At 41.7% G+C, this 20872-nt stretch overlaps 1 protein-coding gene across 7 annotated transcripts in view; it reads left to right on the plus strand.

The window, feature by feature from the left end:
* The window catches only part of LOC143835188 (centrosome-associated protein 350-like), a 71282-nt gene that overhangs the window by 3128 nt on the left and 47282 nt on the right, over positions 1 to 20872 (plus strand). For 4 of the 7 annotated variants that reach the window (XM_077332451.1, XM_077332453.1, XM_077332452.1 and 1 more), the window contains exons 2-9: positions 887 to 1011; positions 2912 to 3516; positions 5259 to 5372; positions 9386 to 9502; positions 10198 to 10338; positions 14989 to 15635; positions 17667 to 17788; positions 19262 to 20247. In XM_077332451.1, coding sequence (XP_077188566.1) covers positions 962 to 1011; positions 2912 to 3516; positions 5259 to 5372; positions 9386 to 9502; positions 10198 to 10338; positions 14989 to 15635; positions 17667 to 17788; positions 19262 to 20247 — 2782 coding nt within the window. In that variant the 5' untranslated portion in view covers positions 887 to 961. Of the gene's footprint in view, positions 1 to 886; positions 1012 to 2911; positions 3517 to 5258; positions 5373 to 9385; positions 9503 to 10197; positions 10339 to 14988; positions 15636 to 17666; positions 17789 to 19261; positions 20248 to 20872 lie in introns of those variants that run through there. The other 3 variants (XM_077332455.1, XM_077332456.1, XM_077332457.1) reach the window with 3 other exon arrangements.

Here is a 20872-nt window from a genome sequence, read left to right on the forward strand (position 1 = left end):
GCCTGCTTTTCCTATTTGCTGCATGAGTAAACTCATCGTATGAGGGGTCACTAATAACCAGAAGTAAAAGGGAAGTTGTCCCTAACCTTAACATCATCTGATGCAGAGTTTCATCACACATACACTGCACAGTTGTGATATAAAATAATTATCCCTGATGGTTTGGGATTTTATATGGGAGACTACCCTTTGTGTCAGTATGTTTTTACTGACAGGTCTGGAACCAATTATTTAGACATATCTCTTAATGGCCAAGCTCTGGAGCAATAACAGGACATAACAACAAACAATTTGGTGCCATATTAGCAGTGCAACCAGTAGTTGCTACCTGAATGTGATCACCTAAGTAGGACATGGAAATGCTCTTGTCAGCCCCCCTTGGAGGTGATGGAATGCCTGTGAAAATCTATAGTCCATGAATCACAGTTTTGACAGTGATGTGATGGAGCCTTTTGGGTTGTAGCACCACAGTTATGAGGTGATTTCCCTTATGCAGCACCTTCACTTATGACCTTTTGGGAGAGCAATAAAAATGTCTTGCTCCTATCAAACCTTTGGGTTGGCTCTTGTAGAGATTTGAAGATTTTTATGGAAGCTGTGGTTTTCTTTGTATTAAATAACTATTCTCAAGATCCAAACTGTGAACAAAAATGTGGAACTTTAATTCAGAATAGCATTATTCAATAAATTGCACTACTTGTCATACTTATTTTTACAAATTTTATTTAAAACAAATTTATTTAGAAAACACCCTTCTAATCGCTTATTCCTGACAACTTGAGACTGCTTCCCAGATATGATGAGTAAAGGCTTACTTCCTATGCTTAAGAACTAACAGAATCCCAAGAGCATTGTAGATATATAGAGCCTTGGTTTTGTGCTTCAGCCTACAGGTATTCCAGCCAAAAGATGGAGAGGTTCCCCCCACTGCCCTGTTCATGCTACGGCTTTGGATAACAGAATGAAAAAGAAAAGTAATTTTGAACGGAGTGAGGCCTCTGCTTCTTTTAGGTCTGTCAAACATTTGAAAAGTCAAATTATGATATCAAAATAGAAGTATATTGTCCATCCGAATGGTTGTAGAGGTTGGCTTGACTGTATTCAACTGTTAAAGGGTAGCTTACTTTGTAATATAGTACTGTATTTAATGGTAGATAGTAGTTTGTGCAATTAAGGAAAACAGGGAAACAAACATGACCATATTTAGGGGATTCGCAGAGAACTTGATGTTATACATTTTCCTGGTCTAGGAGGCACAGAATGTTGAAAGGAAAATTGAGGGAGATGGGGAAATTGCCCCACTTATAGAATCCTTGACAAGGGAGATTTGGGTGTGCGGAGGAGTTGAAATTCCTAAATATTTATTTATTATATTTATATACCACCCTCCCCAAAGGCTCAGGGTGGTTCACAGAAACAATACAGATAACTTGGTTAGTATATAGTATTTTCCTTTGTCAGTTATTTTCTGGTAGTTCGGCAAATGTGACCTGTCCCTTTAACAGAGGGTTAATAGGGTGTTATTTAACCTCCATGCCATAAAAACTTTCAGCTGCCCATTTCCTCACATCTGTCCTCTGTTAAAGGGACATGATGTTTTTTTTCCATTTAGATTATTGTCAAGTTGTGATCTCACAGATTATCACTCACAATATAGAACTGAATGAAGAAGAGTTGGTTTTTACACTTTTTATATAGATAGATAGATAGAAATAAGACAGTATAAATTGTTAATACAGGTTTTTACACTTTTCACTACCCAGAGGAGTCTCAAAGCATCTTTAGGGTTGGGTGCTTTGGCGGCTGTTCACTCCCGCCGCAGCCAGTGCTCTATGAGGTAGGTGAGTCTGAGAAAGCTCTGACAGAACTGCCCTGTGAGAAGAGCTCTAACAGGACTGTGAATAGCCCAGGTCACCCAGCTGGCTGCACATAGAGGAATGGGGAAACAAACCAGGCTCTCCAGATTAGAAGCCACCGCTCTTAACCACTACACCAAGCTGGCTCTCATGGTTCCATAACTATGTTGGGCAATAAAAGAGAATGACCCACAGAAAATGGAGAGGTTTCTTTAGAATCACCGCTCTCCTACTTGCACATTTGTAAAAACAAGAAAAGAACAATGATCAAGTGCTGGTCATGTGCATTGCTCTTCAAGAGATCTAGCATATTGAGGGCAGCTAGCTTCACATGCAGAAAAGACAAAAACAAACACAGGTGGAGTACATTAGTCTGATGAAACAGGAAAGGATGCATAGCATATATGGAGGCTGTATATCAAAACTCCACACACCTGCTGGAAGCTTTTAAAGGCTTGGAGCTAAGAATCTGTAGATTTATTATTTACTTATTAGAATTAGAATCATTTCCTATGATCCTAAATCCCTCCCCCAGTCTTCAAGCTGGAGACAGAACTTTTATCACTTTGTCCTGAAATTGGGAGGTGATCCAATTAGGAAAAAAAGAATGTGTGCCTGTCCCTGGACCCCTTTCCCTGTTCTCACATATGAGGTGAAGTAAAAACATGTCTCTTCTGTGCATTATTACTCAGGTTGTAGGGTTAGGTGTCAGTTCTTTGCTCATCAATCTGTGCTTAAGGATGCTGGAGGTCTTTAAGTGAGCAAAAAGCTGCACTTCTAGCCCCCAGTCTTTCATGGGGGAAAGGCATTCCTCTGTTGTTTATTACCTGCTTCCTTGATGTCTCATGTCATTAACAGGGTTGCTAGCTTGCCATAGCCTCAGTGGTTCAATGTATACCTTCAAGGTAAAGATCACTTTGTAAGAAATGCAGACAAAATAAGAGATCACTTACAAATTGGATACTTGCTGAGTAAAAGCAGCTCAATATTTTTGTTTGGTATCCGCATACAAGTTCCCACATTTGTTTTATAGTGCAATATGCCTCTCTTGCTAGGGATACAAAGTGGTCATCATCTTATAAAAGCTCTTGCCAGTTGGAGGCAAAGTGTTTGAAGCACAAAGCAGGGAATAAAACTGGAGGAATGAGCCATATGCCATATGAAAAAGATGAATTGGATTTGCAAAACAGAGATTTCAAAAGCCCGTCTTCAGTGGATGAAACTGTTGTTCGATATTTGAATGACCAACCAGCAATTGATGCCTTGCAGAACTTGCTTCCTTTATTTAAAGCTGTAACGCCTACAAGATCAGAGGAGGAAGAAACTGAGGGCTCCAGAGGTGAGTATGCTAAAATTTCTCTAAGTATCACAATCCCAGATGCTGAATTGAAAGACCCACAGTTGGCTGAATCTTCAGCTTCCTCCACCAGTACCTCTAGTAAACGCAAGTTGGCTATCTTAAAGCATCATCAGCACAATGCTAAACTGGAAAAACTGAAGGACCGGATTAAGAAGCAGTGGGGATTTCAAAAAGGCCTGAATAGCAGAAGACAGTTTCAGGACTACATTGATCGTCCCGTGATACTTGCAGCTGCAGAGAGCACAATAGCACCTAAAGTGAGAAAAGTGGCAGCTGCACTTCCTGTTCCTGCATATAAAGGTATGTCTCCAGTCTTTGTGCAGACAGGGATAAATCTGTATTAGTATACAGTAGCTTTTATTTCAGTGATTGTCTTGCTTAGTATTCTAACCGATGAAAATGTTTTAACATTTAAAATGCTTTCTGCTTTCCCAGCTCTACTTACATATTCCTTCTTCCTGTATGCATGTTTTGTATCCCACTATACAAGCAGGGGATCTGTAAGAATTTGAGTGGAAAGTGCCATTGTGTGCTGGCCCCCTCTTCTTGCCTTCTAGCTCTGCCCTCCTTAAATCTCATGTTAAGTGCTTTTCTCCAGCCTCTCAGCCTTCTAGCACAGCCATTCTTGGTAGGGGCCATATGGCTCCCTGGGAGGCCCTGGCACATTTGAAGGGGAGCCCAAAGGGTTTACGGGGGGGGGGGGGGGAGGGGGGCTGGTAACCGATCCAAATACCTTTCTTTTACTTATGGCATTATTAATTGCTAGAAAGTACAACCTTCATCAATGGAAAGAAAAATAAATCATGTAAACCATTCCTTTGTACGTGCTTGAATTAATGCATTTGAGAAAAAAATCAGCATGCATGTTTCTCTTGGTCAATTGTTCCAGAAATCCATCTTGCATATATATAAGACAGGTATGTTGAGCATAGTTATTTCACTCTTAGTTTAGCCCTTTTTAAAGTTTTCTTAATTCCACAGGTGGCCAGCCTTCTGTAGGGGGCCCTGGAGCCTGAGAAGAGTTCCTAAAAGGGCTGTGGCCAAAAAAAGGTTGAGAAGTGCTGTTCTAGCAGCCACAAAGCACTCCCAACGATCCTGCTCAATGTCAGGGGGCCACACAATGTCAGGCACCATTTTGGGGTGGTATAGATTGCATCACAGTCCTGTTGGATTTATTTACTTGTACTTGTTTTGAAATTATTGCAAGCTGTCAGTGATTGTCATAGCAATATAATGTTTTACCTGAAAGATTTTTTCTTATATTAGCTTGTCTGAAATTACTGGGTCACAACTGTGCACAATTGACGTAAAATACAATGCTGGCATTCATGTGGCTCTTTAGGTGTCAGTAAAATATATTAAAGCTTTATTGGTCCATATTGGGTTTTTCCTGTAATGTCTCCTGAACCTTATTTTTAAACTAGGGACAAAGCCCGTTGCATTTAGGAATACAACAGGCACTAGATTTTTTTTTTGGGGGGAGAACTCTGCGGATGGCTCTCCTTCCCCCAGGCCTTGAAAGACTGCAGGCTGGAGGCCCCTGGGAAGGGAACTCACCGGCAGGGGCAGCTCTCATACAGCAGAGATCTACAGCCTCAGAGGGAAATGGAAGGAGGGGGGAGTGGTCAGGGGTGGGGGACGGAAGGTGATTGGCTGGCTGCTGGACAGACAGGCAAGCCAGTTGGAGGAGGAGGAGGCACTCGGGTGGGACAGCCGCTCTGAGTGGGTGTTAAGCGCTGAGTGGCACTTACACCATGAGACCAGCTCCTCCAATCCCTTACCAGAAATATATAGTGGTACAGATATCTGATAATGAATGCTGCTTTTTGTATACAAGTTTCTTACTTCTTACATAATAAAAATGAGTATCTCTGTGTATCTTTATTATTGTGGTAATGAATTATCTAATATGTGTGTGATGTTTAAAATAGTACTTTCTTCTGATATAATTGATTTCAGCCGGCATACCATGAAGATTTCTTTGATTAATGAAATTGTTTTTAGAAATGGGTTTGCTCACTGTAGCTATGCAATTCTGTTAGGATTCAGTTCATCAGAAGCCAAGATTCATACTCCTGATAAAAAGGTATGGCGTGAAGATGAATTCCTCAGTCTCAGTAGAGACATCTGCCAAGACTTGGAACGCCAGTTAGCAGGTAAGGAGGCTGCGTTCAGATACAGATTTGTTTGTAACAACATTTAATGAAAGACTGTTTGTACTTCCTCTTCTTTCACCCTTGCCAATTCCTTTCATGCATAGCACCAGAACTGCAAACTAGGAAATCTTCAGTGAATGAAAGTTGATTATCTTCTTCTCTAGTTAAGTTGATGTGGTAGAACAGGCCTGCACTGGCCTGCAGGCTCTGTTCCACCCTGCCCTCCAAGGTTTTCCCAACATCTTGAGAAGCTTTTCTTTCTCTCTCAGTTAACTCAGAATTAGCTGCCACTACCTGACCTTTGTAAGGAATTGCCCATTAGAACGGCAATTGCTCTTCTAATTGCCCATTAGAATCCCAGCTTCCCTTCTCAGATCTGAGGCCTTGTCTATGTCTCCTGCCCAGTGGCTGGTCACCACAGGGACAGTTTACTGCCTTGTGATCCCCTCGAGGCATAGCCGCTCACCCACTGTCAACCTTCCCTCTGACATTCCTTTTACGGTTGTGTGTCCAAGACGGTAGAGGTCCATGTGGTACAGTGAACCACTACCAGCATCAAAAGTTACAAAGTATTTATTAAAAAGAAAATATTCACAATCACACGTTTAGCAGGAAGCGTGCTTGGCCACCCTCAACAGCGTGCAACTTAAAATCTCGTGCACTGCCGGGAATCTAGGGTTGATCTTGGATCTTGATCCATAGACCTTGTCTATGGAAGCCCAACTACCATTTTTCCGACTGCACTAGGCGTAGCTACTAGCACTCTATCTGTCCCGAAATCACCTCGCCACATTGATTCATGCAATGGTCATTTCCAGGTTAGAACTCACTCTTCACAGGCCTGACCTTGCTTCTGCTCCAGAAGTTACAGCTGGTGCAAAATGCAGCTGCTAGGGTCCTCACTGGAACATGGTGGAGGGCCCATATCCAGCCTGTGTTGAGGCAGCTGCATTTGTTTCCAGTGTACTGGATCAGATTCAAGGTACTGTTTTTTACTATTAAGGCCATATGTGATCTGAGCCCTGTGTACTTGAGGGACTGTCTAATTCCCTATGCCCCACGTAGGTCATTGCAGTCAGCAACAGCAAATAGGCTGATGATCCCTGGGCCATAGGAAGTCTGGCTGACCTTGGCCAGGGCCAGGGAATGAGCTCTCAGAAGAGGTGAGGGCCCTGCAAGAGCTTGTGTTTTCCACCTAGTGTTTGGTTGAGGTTGGATGGAACAGGGAAGATCTTGTCCCACCCTGGACTGCTGTTTTAACATTTTCCTGGGCATACCAGCTGTGGGGTGGGTGGTAGGCTGGGATAGAGCTGGGGGTGGGGTGGGGTTTATGGGGGATGGGTGGGAGAGGGTTTTTTTATTGTACTGTTTTGTTATTTTAATTGTTGTACACCGCTGTTGTAAACAGCTGGGAATGGTGGTAAATGAATATAATAAATAAATAAATAGCACCAGTTTGAGCAAGGGATTCAAAAGAACTGAGTAAAACTCAGTTCCTCTGTCCCTTTCTCTATACATGCCTCATCAGATGTTAAAATATAGGACAGTCTCCTTAGCTTAGCAAGTTGCAGATCTCTACGAGTATCCATGACTTTGAAGCTGTCCAGGTCAACACACAGCTAAAGGCCACATCCTCTGGACCTCAGTTAAGAATTCTGTGTGCTGTGAATGGACTCAGCACAAAAGAGCTTCCTTTTTGCTCCCATGAGTTTTATCACCTCACTTTTCCTCACCTACTGACCAGGTCAGGCCAAGTCAGAGTGGCTTTTCCTGAAGTCTCCAGAAATTTCCTTCCTGAAGTCTCTCTGTTATTTAATTCCTCCAAATCATTGTTCTCTGCTTGGAGAGTAGGGAAAGCTTGACCATCTCATATTCTAGACCTGCTATGGAGGTAGGCTGAGGTAAATCTGGAAAGCAGTTGAACTGACTCCCCCACCCCATCCTCACCCAGTCTCTATCCAGCTAGTCAGATAGTGCTGCTAGTTTTCCAGGATTAAGCTGAGGTTGTTTAAGAAAATAGATAATATGTAGCATGGTGTGGGGGCTGAAACAAGGGGGAAAAAACCTGAAACTGTACTCTTGTTTGAAAAGAAAGTTCGATGTTTAAAAGCATCAGGACTTGCTAATTGTATCAAACAAGAAATAGGCTGCAGTTTGTTAAAGTGCCCAATTTGAATGTCACAATAAATTAAATTTTATTGTGTGGTTCAGGAGGGGATTCATGCCAATGGAAAAAGGAAAGGAGCATATGAGCTTGAGGACTGGCCTGTTCTTGTCACAAATAGCTAGCAGGTGGTTTATTTGACATACAGATGCAACCACAGCCATATTTATTTGGCCTAATTTCAGTACTACACACCTGCAAAACACATCTTCATAACCCTGAGTGCTGGCAGCAAACACCCGATAGCGTCATTTCAAAGACTCTGACAGATAGGGAGCATAAGTTTTATTTTGCGTTTAATTAAAGCTAGCAGCATTATCTACACGAATGAATTCTAAGAAATATTAAATTGCTCATTTACTGGAGGCATTTATTGATGTAGAAACACATATTATGATGTGCTCCTTGAAATAGGCACAGACGTGACATCCATTGTCCCACCCCAGGAAGTGTGCCAGTAGATGGTGGCTGTCGAGGCCTTTCTGTGCTGCCGCCCCCACTGCTGCCCATTTTCCACGGTCACTCCTGCCCTCACAAGAGCGGCAGTGGCGTCAGAAGACGGGTGGCAGTGGGAGCGCAGCCAGTGGGGCTTGGGGCTGGCCCTCACCAATTGCTGCCTTGGCCATTATTTGGAATACGTTTCCACATATTGGCCAAGAATCCTATTGTGCAATTTATTTTGTGTCATGTAGGGAAAAGAAGAGTCAATATTATTGTTCTGGACATTGTTTAATTTTTTCCCCTAGCATCTTGGGAACTAACATTCACGCAATTCATGGACCCCATTCACTGATTAGGGCCTGTCACAAAAGGGTGGTTTGTACCAAAATTAAGAGCATTTCAGAGCAAATCTGCAGTGCTGAGATAGGGATAGGTTTGCTAGACATCTTGGCACTGTCCTCCAGCTGCTGATCAGCTGGTCAACAGGACTTACCAGTAGAAACAGGAAGGCCCGGCCACGTTGCCAGTAACTTCTGGGTGACACTCTGGTATTTGGGCAAAAATTCTATGATAGAAGTCAGGTTTACCATAGTTTATGCCCACATACCAGAGAGTCATCTAGAGATTGCTGGCATGATGATGCCGTTAACACTGCAACACTGGCGGCATGACCTGGGCTTTTTTCTTTGTCCTGTGAGTGCCAGTCCCTGTGAGAGCCAGTTTGGTGTAGTGGTTAGGAGTGCGGACTTCTAATCTGGCGTGCCGGGTTCGATTCTGTGCTCCCCCACATGCATCCAGCTGGGTGACCTTGGGCTCGCCACAGCACTGATAAAACTGTTCTGACCAAGCAGTGATATCAGGGCTCTCTCAGCCTCACCCACCTCACAGGGTGTCTGTTGTGGGGAGAGGAATGGGAAGGCGACTGTAAGCCGCTTTGAGCCTCCTTCGGGTAGGGAAAAGCGGCATATAAGAACCAACTCTTCTTCTTCTTCTCCCTCATCCCCCACCTAGATGGAGAAAATTTTCCTTTGTTGTTCTCTCTCCTCAGTTGCAGCTTGTCCTACAGGAGAAAATTTACAGTTAACTTTTTATTTACTCTAAAAGAAGCAAATAGAAGCTTTGTTGCAGGGTGCTCCTTTCTTACCCACAGCCAAGGAGTATCTGATCATACATGAATGAAGAAAAGAACAGAGCCAAGGGGCAAGCATGTGCTGCCTATTTTGCAAAGAAATAGAAGCTGCTGCAATAGCAAAATGATTTCTGTAGAACTGTAGGAGTTCCTCAATTGCTCAAAGAGGTTCCAGTCACTCCCGGATAACTATTTGCCTACCCCAAATCTAGAAAGATACATTACTCAAGATACATTACTCAAGCAATATTTGTGAGTATGTATTCTTCTGATTTTCAGAAGAGGATTCTGTTCTGAAAGCTATGCCTACCGAAAAAAGGAAGAAGAAAAAGGCAACCAGAACAGTTCGCAAAGTCCAGAAGGCGACAAAGCTACAAGGTCATGTTTCCAAGCCAGGTGAATCTTAAGTCTTGCTTTTAAGTGCCTGGATTTTCTTTTTAAACAGGGTTCAATTTAAATGTTCTCTTTTTGTATCAGCATGCACTCCCTGTAAGATGTTGTTCTCTCTCTTAAACAATCTCTGCTTACCGCATTTGCCGGCGTATAAGACGACCCCCCAACATTTCCACTCAAAATATAGAGTTTGTTACATTACATTACAGTACTATGGGCCACTATGGGCAGCTATGTCTATCCCAACTGAAGTGCACCCGGTGTATAGGACGACCCCCCCAATTGGAGGCATATTTTTCAGGTGGGAAAAGTAGTCTTATACGCCAGCAAATACTGTAATTGTATTTGGGGAAACCAAAAAGTTCCCTGGGATGCATGGGTTTCCCCAAAAGACCCCCTGGCTTGTTTCAGGTTGGGAAAAGGGTGGTGGGGAATGCTGAAGACCCCTCCTAATTCAGCATCACCAGCTCAGGAACCTACAACATACATGTGACTGTGTCGCAGCTGACACAAAATGGGGACCTAGACCTATCCTGTGTATTCTGTAATGTGTGAAGATATTTTTCCAACTCTAACATACGTAATAGTTTATAACCCAAGGAACATTGCAATCTGTGTCTATCTTCTATCTATCTTCAATCCTTTTTCTCTCTTCTGTCATCCATGTGTTTCTATAATAATGCTGGTTCTTTATTTAGGAAGGTTCAATATAATAAGTACGTCATCCTGGCGTGATGGGAAAAGATTGGCAATGAAGATACTTGGTCCAGCCCCTAAAGTAAAGAAGCACACACTATCTTCCATTGATGGAAGTTGTAGTGATAGATTTATTAAATCTGGTAAGCTGTTTGTGTTATTTCTTTACTTATTTTCTTTTTCTACTTTTACATTGTATCATATGTTAATTGGGTCTCCTTGTGCTGCATAAAGCATTTCATGAACTTGTTTGTTTTTTGTGTATGGGAGGGATTGTTGATTTTAAAAGATGTCAGAGATTACATGTGCATCTTTGTTGGGGAAACATTACAAATATAAACTCAAATTGTGTTATGTTTCTTTTTTCTGGCTACAGTTTTATTTCTATGTTAACCAAAAATCTTTCAAAGGGTTTTGTCTTTGGCTTGAGGATGGGCGGGATATGTATTTTTCCAGAGACTGCTGCCTGCCTGGCTTGTTTTCTGCACCTGAGTAGGTAAAGGCAGTCAAACTTTATTACAGTCATTCAGACCAAGTTATATGAAGTTAATACATAAAAGACCAAAATAATATGGTCATTTAATATAATAAAATTTAAAACAGATCATAAAATAGAACTTTAAATTATGCTACTTTAGAGCATCGGATTTTTATGACAAAGGCACAAAACTTAGCCAGCTGAGTTGTCACCTGGGGGGACTCATCACTTAGCAGCCTCTTTGCTCAATCTACATTGGGTTATTTTTTGTAACTTGTAAGTAACAAGTATTATCTGGCTTTTCAACCTGGCAGGCACATCTCTGTTATCAGTGCTTCTGTTTTTTTCTTTCCTGCCTTCTACTGGAACTAGGCTAACTCTGGCCAAAGGTATCCTGAAGTACTAAAGCCTTTTATGCACTGCCGATTTCCTTTGCTTTTGCCCTGCATTCCCCATAGTGTATTTTTTCTCTTCTGCATGACAACTTACTTTCACTTTGCAGGAGTGTCAGGCTTTCTTGATCCTTCTGCATGGATTTTGCTGCCTTCAGAGTTCAGTTCAGTACGATTGGGATTCCTGTTGGGTTTTTTTAACGATTCTAAGAAATCATTTAATTGCTGGATTTTTTAAAAACTCAATACCAAGATCCTCCTCTGTAGTGCAATACTCCTCAATACTGAACTCTCTAACAGTACATACAGTCTTTTATATATTGAGTCACTCCAAGAAATACAACAAAAGTTTGTTAAAATTGATGGGTTGCCTCTTTCACTGTTCTGTTGTGCTTCAAATTTTATTTTAGTTAAAACAGTTATAAATTAATTCTAAAGTATAATAAACTTGTTTTGCTAACCTAACAGAATGGTTTATATTGTACAAATGCAATAGGCATTATCCAAAGAATATATCTGCCTATAATCTATCTTCCTTATACTGCTTCTTTTCTTATTATTCCTTATCAAATAACTAAAATACAGAAAAAGATAGACCATTTAAACGGCTGCAAAAGTTTATCAAATATGCATAAGATTTTGTAGCTAAAAGAGTGATAGGCCGGCCATTTTCTAATAAATAAGAAAATATCTCCATATGATCTATATTTGAATAAGAGGAAGAATTAATAGATTTCTAAGTTCAGAAAAGCATTTGCATTCAAAGGGCATGTGCTATATGGTGTCTACACTGCCTGCACCAGAGTAACATACTCTATCAGAGTATGGTATTATACCTTCCTTGCAAAACTAGATGGTAGGGCATTAAGGCATGTCAACATAAAGGAGTGCCTATACTGAGGAATGGCCAAATATGAACAGTAATTGTGAAGTTCTCCAGGTAGAAAAATGCCAGCAAATTGAGTAGAACAAACATGTGTTCTGCAGATTGTTTTGTTATAATCATACTTAAATAGATGTTTCTGAATTGCTCTCAAGGCTTCCTGTGTGGTATATGAATATAGGGAGTTCAAGGAAAGACTGAGAAGTCTTTAGTTGTTCAAAAAGTTTATTCCAGTGGGAAACATAAGAATCTTCTCTGACCAAGCCAAAGTATTCCTCTTGCATGTTGGAATGTATAATTGTAACTTTAGAGGGGAAAACCTTCAACCAAGCCTGGGCTTTAAGAGATGGTTGTACCAATTCAGCTTGGAGGGCTTCCTCTACTACACAGTTCTGAATTCTGCAGGTGGAATTTAGGAATATAAAGTAAATCCAAGGACTCCTATATAAACTTTGCCCCATATAAAATTTGCATGGTCTCCCTGATGTTAAACAGTTTGATGGTGGCTGGGATATACTGATCCTCAGATGAATAAAAGAAACAACATAACATTTGATGCTGCTGTAGCCAGCCTTTTAACATAAGCTGTTTGAGCCGACCAAGTTAATCTCTGGTCAAACCAAACCCCTCGTTATTTAAAATAGGAGAATTCCCCAATATAATTATAATGAATTTTCCAATTGTGGTGTATATGAGAATTTTCCTCCAAAAACAACAATCTTGGATTTTTGATTGTTAACTATCAGGCATTTTTCCAGACAATAAGAGACAAAAGAGAGAACAGTCCCATGTTGTTCTTGATAAGAACTGCACAATCAGCTGTTCCACTATGATTAAATCAACCAAAAAATAAAACCCTTCTTTTTCCCCTATAACCTCCAATTTTCCCCTTTAATCCTCAAAACTATACACCGTCACTTCATATTTGTATCATGCAAAAAGTCTAAAAGAGGTTTCCCACTAGCAACAAATATAGTTGTTGTCTTTTCTCTAATTAAAGAGGTATGTTTGGCTATCTGCCAATTCAACCTTTTTTATCCACCATTCTTTTATTGTGGGTAATAACAGAGTTTCCCATTTTTGAGCATGTAACAGTTTTGCTGACACAATCATATACAAGAACCAAATTCCTTATTCGTGTCTCCCCCCCAAAATCACTGATTTCCTTTGTATCCTAGTCTTTAAAATCTTCTGGTTTAATATAGCCTTTCTCCACTTTTTTACCATTGAGACCCCTCTGACACGTTCTTCAGGCTTTGAGAAACCCCAGAAGTGGCATAATCATGCAGAATATGATTGGGAAGCAAAGCTGTGTTCATACCCGCCTGGGGCCCCTCCCCTTCCCATCTCATCCAGACCCATCATTGACCATTAGGGGAGGGGGAACGGATCAACATGACCATATATGGTCATATCACCTGATAAATGATTAGTAAATTTCAAAACTATTAAAATTAATTAAATTAAATTAATTAAAAACTAAAATTAATTAAATTAAATTAATTAAACCCCATTTTTGAAACCCTTCTTGGAAAAGCCTGGTTTAGTACATGCATTTATGTCCAAAGCATTTTCTTACATGTCCACCAAAGATTTAAAAATGTCTCTTCATGTTGTTCACATTTCCAACAAATATTGGACATGTTTGTACATTTTAGATAACCTCTCAAGTGACAAATTACAACAATACATTATTTTATAAGAAGTACTTTTATAAAAAGTACTTTGATTTATATTTGTAATAGATAAAACTGGAAGCCTCTTATTTCTTTCTCTTTTTCTGTATCTTTAGTTATACATTTTAATAAGGTCCCACAGGTCCCTGATCTCCTTTGGCAGAGTGCTCTACCAAGCTTGGGCCAAGGCTTAAAATGCTCTGGCTGAGGCCAGTCTCATATCTTTTGGGCCAGGGATCCTAAGCATGTTTTAATCTGATGAAAGAGGTGCTCCTGCAGATATGCCAATCCCAGACTGTTTAGGACTTTAACGGTTAATTCCAAAACCTTGAACCTGATCCAGTTTCCAATCTGGAGCCAATGCTGCTAGGAGAGGGCTGGTATAGAATAGTACAGACGCACTGGGAAGCCAATATGGCAATTAAAAATATCCAAATTGGACTTATATAGAGTCATCTTTCTTCAGTTTCAGTTATTCTTTAATTCTTATTTCATACAAGTCCCGGCGTGTTTCGCCTACAGCTTTTTCAAGGGACGGGTTTTTTATATAAGGACCAACTTCAAGTTATTAAGAAATCTCTTGACAGAGTATAAGGTCATACATAGCTAAACTTAGCTTGTGTGAGGACCCTAGCCACTGCATGTTGAATCAGTTGGGAGTTTCTGGAGCAGTCTCAAGGGAAGCACTGCATAGAAGGAGTTGCAGTCTAGTCTAGAGGTGACGGTTGCATGGATCACCCTGCCTAGGTCCACTGCTGAGAGATAGGGTGCTAGTTGCTGTGCCTGGCATGATTGGAAAAATGCCAGGTAGGAAACATCCAGAATCATGCCAAGGTGCTGGATGGAAGGCACTGGTGTTAGTTGGGCTCTGTCAGGGACCAGAAGCTGCGTCTTCTGTCTTTCCACGTGCCAACCCAGTCAGAGGACTTCCATCTCAGCTGGATTCAACTTCAGCCAACTCTGCTTGAGCCAATGTTCTACTGCCTCCGGACACTTGGCCAGGCAGTCTGGTGATGTGGATGGGTTGCCGTCCATCAGTAAAAAGAGCTGGATGTCATCAGCATGCTGATGGTAACCCAACCCAAACACAAACCCTCCTTTGAGGTAGTTTACCAAGTCAACCAAATCAGCAGAGATTAGAAAATAGTCTTGCTCAAAATTGTTCAAATAGGTAAACTTGCTGTGGTCTACTCTCTCCTTATGAACATTTAATCAAATTAAAAAATGGTACTTCCGGCCCGCTTGTGCTTTTGTGCATTGAATTATGCAGCATAAAACAAAATTCATTTGTTCTCTGGCCCTCCTTGCAAGGCCTTCAGACAATCCAAAGTGGAATATTTCTGATTTTTTTCCTCTCCTTCCAGCATCTAATATTGGAAAGGCAGCATCTGATTCCAGGCAGGATGCAGCCATAAAAAGCTGGTCAAGAAATCCTAAACGGTCCTGGAGTAAAATGAGAAGGGAGAACAGCTCAAGGGTGAGCGATGCTGCTGTTCAGGATACTGAACAGAGAGACTCCCATATAAATAAGGACATCTTACCAGTGGATATCCTAGATATTCTTGATGACCTACAACTGGATTCAGCGACACATACAAAGCAAGAGACAGATGAAGAAAATCAGAATTCAGAAGTGCTTGCTGCATTTACGAGGAGCCACAGCCCAAAGAAGAAAAAAACAGACCAACAACCTGCTGATAAAGAGTCTCCGGTGACTTGTAAGAAACACCATTATGATACAGATGAAGTTCGTCATTATATTTTTAAGCAGCAACAGGCGAGGAAGAAGAAACAGCGCGAACAGAAGGAAGCACAGAAGGAGGCAACATTACAGAGAACCAAGAGACTTCAGGAACTGTACAAGAAACAAAGAAAGGCTCTTATTAATAAGCCAAAGAGAGCATCAGCTCCTGAGCTAGGCCTTAATCAACTAGAAGAACCTTACTCCAACTTGTTCCTTGATCAGACCTTGCTGGAGGAGCCACAGCCCCCACTCATACAGCATGTACAGGTATAGTTATTTGGCAGGGGTGACTTCTTGCCCCAGAGGGTCGGACCAGAACCAATGGGTTGAAATTAATTCAAAAGAATTTTTGGCTAAACATCTGGAAGAAGTTCCTGACAGTTAGAGCGGTTCCTCAGTGGAACAGGCTTTCTTGGGAGGTGGTAGGTTCTCCTTTGGATGCTTTTAAGCAGAGGCTAGATAGCTATCTGACAGAAATGCTGATTTTGTGAACTTAGGCAGATTGTGAGTGGTTGGGCAGGAAGGGATGTGCCAGTGTTTGTCTCTTGAGGCCCTTCCTTGCATGCCCAGGGAATTGCTAATTGCTGTTGTGGGATGGTAGGTGAATTTCCTCCAGGCCAGGATGGATTCTGGAGATTTGGGGGAGGGGGAGGAATCACTTGGGCATGAAATTAGGGTCACTGTGGGTAGGCAGGTAGTTTTGTGTTCCTGCATTGTGCAGGAGTTTCGGCTAGATGACCCTGGAGGTCCCTTCCAACTGGTTCTAAGAGGACTTAGTTTTTATACCCTGCTTTTTGCTACCCTAAGAAGTCTCAAAGTGACTTACAATCGCCTTCCATTCCTTTTCCCTCAACAAGCACCTTGTGAGGTAAGTAGGAATGAGAGAGTCTTAAGAGAACCATGTCTGGCCCAAGGTCACCCATGTGGAAGAGTGTGGAATCATATCCAGTTCTCCAGATGGATCATTATGGCATGCTGGATGTTTCACAGTTTAAAATATAAGCATGGAAATTAAGAAAAAGTAAACAAAATGGCCAGGAGAGATTGCAGTTTTTGAAGCTGTTGAATTTGAATCCAAGTAGTGGCCAAGCTGAAAACTTCCTTGCCTTCAAAACAGCATATTGGGCGGGTGGCAACAACCAGCGTGAATGATACCATCTTGTCCTTCTCTTAGTATTGAATTTGGAGAGATTTAAATAGAAGTTGGCTAGTCCTTTTCTACTTTGTAAATAATGTGATTTAATTAATATGATTATGAGTATTTATAACAGCAAATTCTGTCTATTAGTATATAGATCAGAATATGTTCAGTCCTTTTGCCTTTTGAGCAAGGACAGGGGGATGGGCCCATGTTTTTGCTTCTGGTCTCTGAGCTACAAGAGTGAATGACTGAGCTGCTTTCTGCCTTTGACTGAGAGCACTCCCCACTACAATGACAGGATGTAGCACTAGTTGCCTGTGGCTTCAGATGTTTATTGCCCTTTAAATAAACCTTGGATCTCCATGGGATTTGAGTAATAGCTGTTGCCTGTGATTTAGTCCAACGTTTTTCCTTTCCAGAGCTAAACTTCAACCGTTGTGCTTATATTTAGAAGTGATGGGCATTTACAAAGTAATAGATCTTTAACTGAATTTTATTCATCCTTTTTAGACAGATCCGACATACATACTCTCAGGGTCTACCTCTGCACAATCAGCCTTCTGCTTCTGTGTGCTTGCCAGTGTCTCCTACTAGAGGAGGGCCCTCTGCTGGGCAGACAAAAGGGGGTTCATGTTTTCCTCTTGGTCCCTGTCACTCCAGCCCAGAGCATCTCAATAAACTGCTAATGTAACACTGGCACATCCTTCTCTGCTTGAGGCAGGGGTCTCGCACACCAAGGAGCCCTGCATCTACCTCTTGGGGGTGGGCTCAGTCTAATAAAGGGGTCTGTAGCCTCAGAGCCTGGCTTTCCTTCTTAACCCTCCCTACCATCTTTGTTTGTGGGTGGGTCCCCAAAGCAACATGGTCCTTTCTTAATGATGTGCTGTTGAGTTGTACATGGCAGCCTTCAAAGGCACACCAGAAGCACAGCTGCCATGGCCAGCATAGCTTCCCATTGTAGAAGGTAGCAAGGACCTCCATACCTTCCCAGCAGGGAAAATTGCTGCCCCGATATAAGGATGGGATGGGCACCTCCTTTACCCCTGTACATGTACCAAACAAATCCCAACTGATTTGTTTCTTTCAGACTGTCTCTTTGTTACTTTTAAAAAATATCATACTTCCAGTTTATTGATGTATTGCCATTTCCTTCATAGCCCAACCCTGGATATCATCCATCTGAAGAGTCTAAAAAAGAGGCCAAGGTACAAGGGCACCCACCTAGTGCATCCTCCAATAGTGATATGTCTCTGTCTGAACCTCATCATTCTCTTGTTAGGTAAAGGTAAAGGAGCACTTTTGAAAAAGTCTACACAAGTAGAAGGTACCTTTGGAGCATTACATTGCCACCCTAAGCAGAGTTCTACCATCCTATGCATAATTAGGTGTGATTCTGTTTAGGATTGCCATCCTTATTTTGTGTAAAGCAGTTGCTTAATAGGTGTGTAAGAGCCTCTTGTGGTGCAGAGTGGTAAGGCAGCTGTCTGAAAGCTTTGCCCATGAGGCTGGGAGTTCGATCCCAGCAGCCGGCTCAAGGTTGACTCAGCCTTCCATCCTTCCGAGGTCGGTAAAATGAGTACCCAGCTTGCTGGGGGGTAAACGGTAATGACTGGGAAAGGCACTGGCGAACCACCCTGTATTGAGTCTGCCATGAAAACGCTAGAGAGCATCACACCAAGGGTCAGACATGACCCGGTGCTTGCACAGGGGATACCTTCACCTTTAATAGGTGGGTAGCAGTCTAATTCATATGCCAAAATATTTGAAATCTTCACATTTCCATAGAATTCAGCAGCGCTACAGCATCCTAGAACACTTCATTGAAAAAGACTAATATCAAAATGTAGTCTAAGATCTTGAAGTTGGTGTTTCTGTATGATCAGAGCTGGATGCATGCTGTGATTCCGTAAAGACAGACATTGCACAAATGTGTTGGGTGCAGAATCCAACATTCTGAGAACTCCAGTGTTCCATTTTTATTAGGAAACAAGATTCCGGCCCTTACTGCTATGTTTATTTTTATAGAAAGTGTGTGGGAAATGCCATCCACAGAAGCCAGAGTGGTGACTAGATCCAGTTGCTGGGAGGTTGGTACCCATCCTGTCTAGTTACTTAGTCCTGCCCATAGCTGACAGAAGCAAATTATAAATTAATTTTTATAGTAGAAATTAGATGGATCTGCTAAGTTTACATGAACTGTAGAATTTAGCTTTTCTTGGTGAAGAATTTTGAAAGCTCAGGTACAAATTATGATTATTAAAATGGAAGATACACAGCCCTATGCATAGGACCTCTTAGTATAACCTAAGACTGCAGCCCAAATTGGACAATATTTCCCAATCTTCTCTATATCCACATTGGGGATTAGTGAGATTGCCATCCTACCCGCTAGAAGAGCCTGCCCCACTGGATATTCATATGTCGCTGTAATGGTTACATATGTATATAAAGACTGAATCATGTGCGAAACAGTGCAATCTATTTGACAGATAAAATCCAGCTGTTTAATTTTATGCACATGCTCCATCTTCATGACTTCCACATGTGAACCACTGGTAATTGGACAGATGTAAGTGGTTTTTTCACTCCCTTCCGCTCCATGTGTAACAGAACAGAGGGAAGGTCTAATCCATTCTGAGTTCAAATATCCAGTTTAAAAAATGGCTGCAAAGGATATCTTTATATGTGAATATTTAATAGTCAAATCTTCTGTTCTTGTAAACTGATGAGTATTCAACCTTTTGCTTTTTAGGGATAGTCGGCTGGAACCTTTGTGGATTCAGCCTGATAGACAGAGTTCAGAATCCCAGCTTTCTTTCCCATACCAGTCTACGGTCCTCAGTGGAGGTCACTTTTTACAGCATTCCTCCTTGGATCAAATGAGTGTCTTGCAAAAGGAATTTGACTCTTCGTTATCAACCAGAAGCCACAGCACAGCTATAGGAACCATGCCCCTGACATCGCCACTGGTTACATCTGCTCTACAGCCCACAACGAATCTGTGCAAAGGTAATTTGGATCGCATTGAAGCTCTGAAAGCAACAGCAGCTTCTTTGTCACGCAGAATTGAAAGTGAAACCAAAAGGTTAGCTAGACTTGGCATGGATTATGGAGCAGCGTGGAGCCCTGGACACAACTCGATGCAAGGAAATCAGGGTGAGGGCTACTGGGCAAAGGCCAGCAGTCCCCCTGTGAGAGAAGAGCATGATATTGTCCCAGCCACGCTTCAGAATAAGCTGAGCACTTGCATGTTTCAGATGAGTTTTGACAATCCTGTCCCTGAACTGGAAAGTCCTGAAGTAGGAAAGACCATCAGCTCTCCTGCTGCTGCTGCTCCTGCTGCCAGTCTTCCATGCAAAGAGACATCTGAAGGAATAGTAGGAAACCTATCCAAGAAGCAAAACTGCTCTCCTAACGCTGAAAGTTTTATAGTTCTCCATGACTGTAGTGTTCACTCAATAAGTGAGAAGTCGCTCAGTGATCATCTCCTGTCTGAGGAGGAGAGAAACCAGCATGATCATTCACCCTTGCCCATAAATAAAACATTAAAGGAACAAGAGTTCTGTGTTGCAGGTAAAACTAGCAATGAGCCCATAGAACAATCTCAGGAGGCAGAAAATTATTTATCTGTTTCTGCACAGATGAGGAGTGGTTCAGGTCCCTGGGAAGAAACTGTCAAGGGAAGTCCACATGGTGTCATCAACATCTTTACAAAATCTAATCAGCTATCTGGACAAGGTAAGAAAAATAAACAGCAGAATAAATGAATTATTGTCACTGATGTTCCATTGATGACAGCTTGAACATCTGCAGTTTGTCATACAAGCAGCCTGAACTCTGAAGTTTAGCTCTTCAAATACCGTAATGTCTGCGTATTAATGAGATGGTGGGTAGAGAAGTTCTAATCTCTGGCATTTCTATTCTGCCCTTCATCCAAGGATCTCAGAGCAATGAATAAGGTTCCCCACCCATTTTATCCCCACAATGACTACGTGAGGTAGGTTAGACTGAGAGGATGTTAACTGGCCCAATGATACATAGTGAGAGGCAGGGCAGACTGAGAACTTAAACCCAACTATCCCTGGTGCCAGTCCAGCCTTCTAATCATTTCACCATAGTGGAACTACTCTGTTTCAGAAGTGTTGGCACTTACTAGTTACTATCCTACAGCTTTTTGGCATTTCTCAGAACGTACATTCCTCAAGCTGTTTTTTAGCCATAGGTTAAAAACAACTGGAATGCCAGTGATTTGGAATCTCTTCTCATCCGGAGCATACCTGGGCTGAGCTATTGTTGAGATTATTAAATCTTTTTGCAATGTAGATCTGACCTGGATAGCCCAGGCAAGCCAATCTTGTCAGAT

Source organism: Paroedura picta, chromosome 4 (genome assembly GCF_049243985.1).
Source record: "Paroedura picta isolate Pp20150507F chromosome 4, Ppicta_v3.0, whole genome shotgun sequence".
In the NCBI taxonomy this organism is placed as follows: Eukaryota; Metazoa; Chordata; class Lepidosauria; order Squamata; family Gekkonidae; genus Paroedura; species Paroedura picta.